Below are 9,929 nucleotides of genomic sequence, written 5' to 3'. Positions count from 1 at the left end.
GCACTCCAAGGGATGGACATAGCAGCACTCCAAGGGATGGACCTAGCAGCACTCCAAGGGATGGACATAGCAGCACTCCAAGGGATGGACATAGCAGCACTCCAGGGGATGGACATGGCAGCACTCCAAGGGATGGACATGGCAGCACTCCAAGGGATGGACATAGCAGCACTCCAAGGGATGCACATAGCAGCACTCCAAGGAATGGACATAGCAGCACTCCAAGGGATGGACATAGCAGCACTCCAAGGGATGGACATGGCAGCACTCCAAGGGATGGACATGGAAGGAGCAACATCAAATGATGGCTGTACTTATGCCATCTACACTTTAGTTGTGATGGTAACTAACCATCACATCAAAATAATTCAGTGGAAATGATATTCATATCAAACATAAACAGAAAATCCTATTTGCACATGCGCAACAGCAGCCCGTGGTCGATCCTGATATTATGATCTGTTTTTAAACATCTTATGGCTATTTAAATCATTCAGCGGTGGCTACCATTGAAAAACTGCCATCGAACGGTAAAAACACTACCATCAGAAGAAAAACAATGGTTATGAACCATCGGAATCCGATGTACGCCCCTAATCAGGCAGCTCTGTGCATTTTTCTATATATCGCAGCTATTTACATATTTTCCTTGAGTGAGTATATGTAGTGACTTATTAGTAACAAGTGTGAACATGACAGTTCATTAAAGGTGTTTTGTAGCCATTAAGGTTTGTATAACCATTTAATTACATGCATAGAATATATTATTTACACTGAGGACTATACATATAAAGCTGTTTCCCAGTAGTCCACTCCTAGTTCAGTGGGGAATATTATTATAGTGAGATGCGAGTTCTTCCCATGGTCGGCAGCAGCAGTCCTCGGCCAGCGTGGGGTTAAGCTCTGACGAGTCAGGCTGTACAGAGCTCTCCCATTGGGTTGGCACATCGCACTCCAGCAGAGAGAAAGTTACAGACTCACTAAAGGGGAGTGACTGGGACACACAGCAGCACAGACGGTGACAGACAAGGAAAGTGTGACCTGAAGTAAGAGGGAGGGGAGATGGGATGACATGATATAGGGAGGGGAGAGCCCTGGAGTCAGGACCATATAACTAATGTCAGCAGCACAGGGACAAGTTAGATGATTCCTAATAGAAAAGCAGAACATTGGGAAGAGAACCAGACTGAGCAGAAGCTGCATCAGGGATATTTATAACATTCTATCCAAGTGGGTCTAAGATTAGACCTTGGTTCTGCCAAACATGTACAAGGCTGGTCTCCTGCTGCTGCCATTGCTGCTATTGAACAGCTCATTGGTGCTTTCTGATCAGGGTGTATTGGATATAACAGACAATGCCGGAAAGAAGAGCGCTGACGTGTGGTTCTCAGGAGTCCATGAGGTGCAAGACCTGGCACAGCTCTCCTGGGCTTACCTACAGGACCTTCAATGCTGGCTGTGGTCAGACAAGTGTGAGGAGAAGAAGACTCATGCTGGTGAGTACCAGTGGGGTGTGCTGGAGCCATGCAGGGTCCTACTGCTTAGTGCTAGATGACCTGACCATCATATCATGGCCATCTCCCCAACTGATTGATGCCATGTTCTCTATTACAGGGTGGAGCTTGCACAGTTTAGGATGGGATTCCCTCCACGTTCTGACTGACTGGTTTTCCAGAGTGACGGAGGGCAGGAGTCTGACACACGGAATGATTAGGAACATCACAGGTGAGCAGAACATGGCAGACTGCGTAGACCAGGCCAGGACGTCACTAACTCCTAGTACTGGTGGCGTAGAACCCACCCTATGGGTCAAGCAACGCAACTTAATGCATTCTATCCTGGGACCATGTAACCTGGAAACTGTGTCATTTAGGGGTCCTAAGCCTTGGAGAAAGATAAAGTGGTCAGGGATAAAGTACCAACCCACCAACTCCCGTCAAACTTAGCCTGTAACCTGGCAGTTACATGCTCATTGGCTTCTACATTATCTCTCTCCAAAGCTTAGAACCTTTAGTCCCGTCCCCCCCTTTCTGACTTGCAGAATGATCTGGGTCTCTGCCTGTTCTCGCCTGCTCTGCGTAACCCATTTTGCTGAATGTATACAGTACTTGGTGTATAGCAGACGTATCGCAGCTAGACCCACAGTGTGTCAGTGTACCTCAGTGATAACTGCATTGTAATGTCACCCTATTTCTTCTACTTTTTCTAGGTCTGCAGTTAGACCTGGAGAGGAGGGTACATGGTCAGAACCTGGCTGTGCACCAGATCTTATCTTCCCTACAGATGTTCCTACAGGATCATGGGCCTAAAAATGCCTTGGTTCTGTCATTCCACGGCTGGACTGGTACCGGCAAGAACCTGGCTGCTCGGATAATAGCTGAAAACCTTTACCGGGACGGGCAGCGGAACCGGTGTACCAAAGTTTTTATCCCGCAGCTGCACTTCCCTCACCTCTCACACATGGAAGCCTACAAGGTAAGTTTGGATATTGCATCTACTTTTGGGTATAGTTACTAAGGAGCTGGTTGTAGTCATTGGCTTTACCTGCTCCTTAGTAAATCTAGCGTATCGTCATTTAGATTTGCCCAAGATACGAATGGAAAAATTGAGTGTTCCGGGTGCATGAGATGTTTGTGCTGCAGTTATAGTTACATAACATTACATACGCTGGAAATAGGAGCATCAGCCTGCTGACTCATTTACTGACTCATTTCTAGGCTCAGCTGGCCAAGCAGATCCGGGAGGTCTCCTCGCGCTGTGCGCAGCCCTTGTTCGTGTTTGATGAGTCTGACAAGATACCAGCAGCTCTCCTCCACTATGTCCTTCCTCTTCTTAGGCCAGAAGATGTGCAGGACACCCGTCCCATCTTTATATTACTCAGGTGAGAGATTAGTAGTATTCAGTAAAGCAATCTCTGAGATATCTATTAGAATTTAGAGTACTATGGGTGTAATGAGGTGTGTGGTATGCAGTCGTCATGACAACATTCAGAATGTCAACATTGATATAATGATGGCGGCTGGAGTGTCAGCGTATCATTTTAGGGTTAAATCTGAATCCCGTTGCTAACAATCTAGCTGTTGACATTCACAACAAGGTAAAGTTACTAAAGGGTCTAAATATTAAGAAGCCGTTGTTGCCCAAAGCAACCGATCAGCAACATCACTTCTTTTAAAACTTTGTCATGTTTCTACAAATTGACATTCTGAATGCTGACATAATATACCGCACTCAGTCTATTGATATGTAAAATTGTGATCAATATATTGGTAACATAGCTAGACGGCACCATGTTCCATAGCAATGTGATGTCATCTCCACCTGCCAAGTGATGTGTGATTGGGTCACACAGATGTTTGTGGACACGGTGCTCCTGGTACCAAGAGAGATGTGCTAGCAGTCATTTTCATATACTATTTTTGTGTCGTTGTCAGATCGGATGGTGGAAGGGAACAGGGTAGCAATTCAGTTAACCACGTGCCTGGCAAGGTCACATCAGAAGTAACCACACCAGGCCGGGCTTTCCCTGACACGGTCGCATCGGATGCGACCCATCAGAAATGCCCAGTGTGCAGTCTCACAGGGACCGCCTGCTTCCTGGTTCCATCCCCCAGTGGGTTCACGGTCTACAGTGTCTAGGGAATCGGTACATCTGTCAGAATGAACTTAGGTCTACAGTCATTAGGTCGACCCCACTAGGTCGACTGGCAGGAAGGTCGAACTGATTTAAGGTTGAATTTGCATAAAGGTCGACATGAGGAAGGTCGACTGGTCATAAGGTCGACATGGGTTTTTCACTGTTTTTTTATCCGAATGTCGGCACAGTCGACATGGACACAGTTGGCAATGAGAATCGGACCCTCGCATAGCTCGCAATGCTTCGGGCACGGTGGCTCGCTTCGCTCGCCACAGCTTTAATAACCTCCTCCGTGCCCTAGTGGATGGTAGGGCATGACATACCGCCTGTCGGCACATGTCGGCTCAAAAAACAGTGAAAAACCCCATGTCGACCTTATGACCAGTCAACCTTCCTCATGTCGACCTTTATGCAAATTCGACCTTAAGTCATGTCGACATTGGCCCATGTCGACCTTAAGTCAGGTCGACCTTCCTGCCAGTCGAACTAGTGGGGTTGACCTAATGACTGTAGACCTAAGTTCATTCTAATAGATGACCGCTTCCCGTGTCTAGATAGTCAGTGAATAGGTCGACACCAAAAGGTCGACATGCACAAAGTTGACAATGATAGAAGATCATGGTGAAAAGTTGTCACGTCAAAAAGGGCGACATAAAGTTTTCAATTTTTTCTGTGTTGCTGTCAACACCTAAGCCCGTGGACCCTACAATTAGTGTAGTGCATACCGTCGCTGGGCTTGCTTCGCTCGCCATGCTTCAGGTCAGGTGCCTCTGATTACATTTTACCATTCCCAACTGGAGCCCACGTGGATGTTAATGTGTGCAAAAGTCCAAAGAATTCAAGAAAAAAAAAATCATAAAAACCTTGCGTCATTCTTTTTATGTGTCGACCATTTTCATATTGACCTTTTGTTAATGTCAACCTTTTGGTGTCGGCCTATTGGCTATCTAAACACTGTCAACCTGTCATCCAGGTCCACCTCCCCAATGGTCCGATCACCTGTAGACCAATGTATATTGCTTACCGATTTTCTGAGAAATCTGTATTTTTGTTGCGTAATAGTAATATTTTGTATTTTACATGAAAAATTGTGTGTGTCATTTAAGTGATTATTATTTAAATGTTTAGGTTGAATTAATATGGAGGTGGAATGCCGGTGTATATTTCTAGGCACAGTCAATTGTCTCATATTAGTGTCAGTTGTATGAATGAGGTGACTGACAGGTGATTGTAACTTGGAAATTCTGCCTCATTTTTCTTCTGTTGAAATATTTGACGTTTCCTGTTCTCTGCCTCTTCAGTGGTATTGGTGGCAGTGCTATCAACGAGGTGGCACTTAACTTCTGGCGTGCTGGACGTCATCGTGAGGAGATCACATATGACGACTTGGACCGCCCATTGAAAGCTATCATACGACAGAGCGAAGGTACGTACTACTATGAGCAAATAGAACAGGAAGCACGTTCCCCCATATAAGTGTTATCTGTGTGAGGATATAGCAGTGCACACACTCCTGCTTCCACTCCTCAGTCACGCCTCACAGTAGTGTGATCTCCTGATCAGCTAGGAAATATCAAACGTGAGGGCACCTGATGCACTTTGGACCTAGTGACTTTATATAGAGAAAAGGTGATATGTCCTGTCTCACCTGCCGGGATACGGTCATTGGGTCACCAGCAAGTTGTTAGACAGTCATTAGGTCGACATGCTGAATGCATGTCGACCTAATGACTGTCTAACAACTTGCAAGAAGGTCGACATGAATCTATGTCGACATGGGTTAGGTCGACAGTCAAAAGGTCGACATGGGTTTTTTCAATGATTTTTGAGCCGACATGTGCCAACAGGCGGTATTTATTGCCCTACCATCCAATAGGGCGGCACGGTGCATGCACAGACGCGGTGCACTTTAACCTGTGTCCATGTTGACTGTGTCGACATTTGGGTAAAAAAAACAGTGAAAACCCGTCGACATTTTGACTGTCAACCTAACCCATGTCGACCTAAATGCATGTCGACCTAATGACTGTCTAACAACTTGCTGGTGATTAACTGATCCACACCCCAGCTGCCGGTAATGGTCAGGACTGCTGTGTCACATGTTGCCCTCTGCTGGCTGCTATGTTGCATTGGGAGTCTGATGCAAGAAACAAATAACCCTGTTCATAGCAGTACTGTATATACAGTACTACGTCTAACATTTCCTGCTTTAATACAGATAGGATACAGTGTGAGGCGAGAACGCAGGTGGCCGCTGCCATCAGAAGGGTTGGGCTGGGGCTTCATGTTGTTCTGCGGTGGTTCTGGGGAGTGGTTACATGTCCTCTCTAGTGCTTGCTATTGAAGAGGCCCAGATTGGTACTTTATCTACCCTTATGCTGGGTACACATTTGACCAACTAACTGCCCGTTGTTCCCGCGGTCAGCAACAGTAGGTCTGTCGTGTTCCCGTACAGGCAGGTTTGATATATCAGTATCTGCCAGGATGCAGGGCCAGCCTATGTTGGCAATTGTCATTGGCTGTATACAATAGCCATTCTAAGACGTACATATCATTTTTCTCCGGTGCGAATGGTTTATGGCACAGTGTGTACACAGCCATAGCCCCACCCCAACCCTGCAATGACAGTCTTCCCTCACACTGCATCCTCTCTATAGTAATATTATTATCTGCTATATGGTGCTACAAGGGTGCTCCAGCACATTACATAGTACATACATTAAAGCAGTACATACTAAATAAGAAAAAAGTGCAAAAGATGCACAGCACAACGCACTGCAGAACATAGGATCCAGGCTGTTTTACCACTGCTGCACATACAGTCATAACACACACACAGAAGCAGTGGTGGCTGAGCCTAGGGGTTCAGTGTTGTTGATGGCAATGGGAAGGAGATGATAAGTGAGGGACGATGGCCCTGCTCATGAGAGCTTGCAATCTACAGCAGTGTATCCCAAACTCGGTCCTCAGGGCATACCTACAATGTAGGTTTTAGTGACATCCATGCTTTTGCACAGATGGTTAAATCAAAATGACTGAAGTACTATTTGTCACCTGTGCTCAAGTATGGTTATCCTTAAAACCTGGGGTGAATTGTAATAGGGTGAGAGAATCAGAAAGTGTGAGATTTGGTAAGAAATCTCCAGGTTTTGTTTAAAGCGGCATTTAAATAGCAAAATCAAACTGGTGTTGCAGTGTAAATGATTGCCGCTTTAAATAAACTGGAGATTTCTTACCAAATCTCTCACTTTCTGATTCTCTCATCCTATTATATTTCACCCCTTGACTGTTAGTGTTCCTTGAGGACCCGAGTTTGGGAACCCCTGATTTAGACTATAAAACAAATAGGGTGCTGGATAACTGCCGACAGTCGGGTTTCCGAGGTTCAGTACTCAGACATCAGAATCCCGTCTGTTTAAATGCCCGACAGTCGGGATACTGACAGGCAGGGGCTATTCTCCCTTGTGGGGACCACAACCCCCATAGAGGGAGAATAGAACCTGTAGAAATAGATGTAATTCATGTAGTTACACCAGATAACGAAAGCGCTCCATGTGGCCAGTCCAACCTTGTGCACCATGCTCAGGTTACATAAAGCCTGGCCTTACACAGGTCCATGTGCTGTATAGGCCTGTTATTCATAGTGACCTGTCTTTCACAGCTCAGCTCCTGCCACATTACCTCCTCACTGCGGGTCTGATCGATGCCTTTGTGCCCTTTCTACCCCTGGAGCGGCGTCATGTGAAGCTGTGTGCCCAAGATGTCTTAGTGGCCCGAGGTCTACCACACACGGAGAGCCACCTGGAACCGGTTATCCAGGAGCTGCTGTTTGTGCCAAAGGATGAAAAGGTTTTCTCTGCCCAAGGCTGCAAACAAGTTGCACAAAGAATCAACTTCATGAAGATTTAAGGTAATAGGGAGAGACTCCCTTGTAAGGAACAAGCTACAAGCCTGATAGAGCTGCAAAAGAATGGGAAGATCCTGGAGTCATCAGAGAGCGCGGACAGTAGGCCGCGGAAGCCCAGGGTGTGGCTAGTTTGGAAACACTGTTACTTTTCTGTTGCTCTGGCCCAATATAAGCTATAGACTCTACTACCATTGTGACACACATTACGCTGCTATAGGAGTTTTATCATGGAGGCTCCTGCACACGTCTGATGCAAACGGAACTTGTGATACAGATGAGATTCTTTTGTTCCACCGACCTGTTACAAGTATTGTATGAAATGTTGTCTATTTATCATTTTTAGCACCTATTTAATGCAATTTGTTTTTATACTGCCAATAAATATTTTATCTTGTATTGACTGTGCAGTGGTGTGATAGGTCAGGTCTTCCCGCGGCTCAGTCAGGATACGGGTTCATGCCCCCCCCCCCCCCCACCTTCTTATCTCTGTACCAGAGTTTACTATAGAGACATTTTTTTCTCTTCACGCACAAGGTCATCATGTGATTGGAGACTGATCACTGATCTGTGGTGATGCAAGATACACACATATCTGTGTCGGGCCGGTGTATAGTGCAAGGACCTCACTATTTACTGTCTGTAGCTGCAGCCATATCAGCAGGTTCATGCACTGGGCACATGTATAACACTCCATAAGTCAGTAGCAGTTCATCATGACCCTGATTACACACACACAGCAGAAGCCTCGCAACTGCAGAGTCACTTCTAGCTGAATGTGTGTCGAGTCATATCTGCATTACAACCAGTGGTGGCTCCAGGGGGGGGGGGATCACTGTGTGTGGAAACAGGTGAGAGGACGGAGTTAGGAACCACTGGCATACATTGTAGATTATGAATGTTGGCTCAGTCTAATGTGCACTCTTGGTCACAATGGTACATCTAAAAATGTGCGGGGTTTGTTGTTTCTCACCTTTAAACCTATTGCTACATTTTAGGGAATAATTCACCTTTATGGGAATCAGATTTAAACAAACATTCTGACCATTCTAGGGCCAATTTAGGAAACCTATCTGTAAAACATGAGAACGATCACCTGTGTTACTTGCAGCACACGCCATCCCCGACCCCATGCCTTATTGTTTCCTCAACTGTAGTTAAAAGAGAAGTAATGATAGCTTCTTAAGAATTGCAGAACATTTATTAGTATGGTATCTCTAGAGTTTGTACACACTTGCCTACGCAGCTGCCATTTTGCAGGCAACGGATTTGTTAATCAACACAAGTGAAGCAATCGTCCACAATGCTATAGACGGCCACTGGAACCATTGCAAAGTCCTCAGCAACTGCGCACAAACATGGTCTATGGTCCCGCAGACTGCCGTAGCAGAGATGCGGGAACCATGGTTTACTACATACATGATTGCAGCTGGTGGCAGATAGGATCCCTGAAAATTGTTGCGACTCACCTGCATTTTGGCCGCCACTCCCCATTACCTCCCGAAAATGGTCCCACTTTGCATTTAAACGCTCACTGCGAGCAGCATCACAAAGCTACCACGGAATGTGTGGGGTGCTAGCGTACTCTACGGCAGTGGTAGCCAACTGCAGTCCTAGAGAGCTACCAACAGTTCACATTTTCCAGACAACCTAGCTGCTGCACAGGCGCACTCATTACTAACGGACACATTTAAAAGATTCACAGGTGGAGCTAATTTCTTCACTTGTAAATCTGTGAGGAGATCTGGAAAATACCAGCGGGGGCTGGTATAAAGAGCAGTTAAAGTGATGGGGACAGAGTTCTGCTGTTCGCGGTCCCGCTATGCAGAGTCCCAAAGTTCAGAATGAGAGGCAGAGATGCCGGGAAATTACCTTACACTTGCGGTGATGTAAGAGGTATCTTAGCGGTGGTCCCGAGGAGAAAACCTGGCTATGAGGTTAATGCTCCTTGCTCCGGGTCGCAATGTATCTTTCACCAGTGGGTAGTGGGTGCAGGTTAGATCATGCCGCGCACAGCGTGTCGGTGCACGCTGTTGCTGTGCTGTGGGGTTCAGACTGATTTGATTCGTCAGTGTCAGATTATAGTTGGCAATAGAATTTAGCAAACACTTTGGGGGCATGGCCTGTGCTTGCAGCACTGCTATAAGGCCACGTCCCCATTTTCGCCACTGTGGGGGCATGGCCAGCAGCTACGTGAGCTGCTGACTATGCCCCCAGCCCCTCTGGCTGCAGGCATAGATGCTGTGCGCATGCACACAGCATCTATTCATGTGACAGGGGAGGAACTCCCAACTGCCCCTCCGGACGCGGGGACATCCCATAAAGATTCCTCTCAGATGTGGCACATCCACGCTTCTAGGGGCCACGTTCACAATCTCTCCATATATG

General features: G+C 46.5%; 1 protein-coding gene across 1 annotated transcript; it reads left to right on the top strand.

Moving 5' to 3' along the window:
• The first annotated feature begins 815 nt into the window (after nt 1-815).
• Nucleotides 816-7,940, top strand: TOR3A (torsin family 3 member A). Its single transcript, XM_083157227.1, has 6 exons — nt 816-1,496; nt 1,615-1,725; nt 2,210-2,475; nt 2,718-2,881; nt 4,939-5,063; nt 7,299-7,940. Exons 1-6 carry the CDS (start codon nt 1,265-1,267, stop codon nt 7,544-7,546), a joined length of 1,146 nt encoding a protein of 381 aa, XP_083013353.1. The 5' UTR covers nt 816-1,264; the 3' UTR covers nt 7,547-7,940.
• The last annotated feature ends 1,989 nt before the right edge of the window (nt 7,941-9,929 follow it).

The sequence above is a fragment of the Crinia signifera genome, chromosome 8 (genome assembly GCF_055691185.1).
Source record: "Crinia signifera chromosome 8, ASM5569118v1, whole genome shotgun sequence".
In the NCBI taxonomy this organism is placed as follows: Eukaryota; Metazoa; Chordata; class Amphibia; order Anura; family Myobatrachidae; genus Crinia; species Crinia signifera.
This window is presented reverse-complemented; position numbering and strand designations above follow the sequence as displayed.

Excerpts from the sequence above, each read along its gene's own strand:
- TOR3A (XM_083157227.1), top strand. The coding sequence starts at position 1,265 with ATGTACAAGGCTGGTCTCCTGCTGCTGCCATTGCTGCTATTGAACAGC. Across the intron at positions 2,476-2,717 it reads CACACATGGAAGCCTACAAG|GCTCAGCTGGCCAAGCAGAT; the intron begins GTAAGTTTGGAT and ends ACTCATTTCTAG. Across the intron at positions 5,064-7,298 it reads TATCATACGACAGAGCGAAG|CTCAGCTCCTGCCACATTAC; the intron begins GTACGTACTACT and ends TGTCTTTCACAG.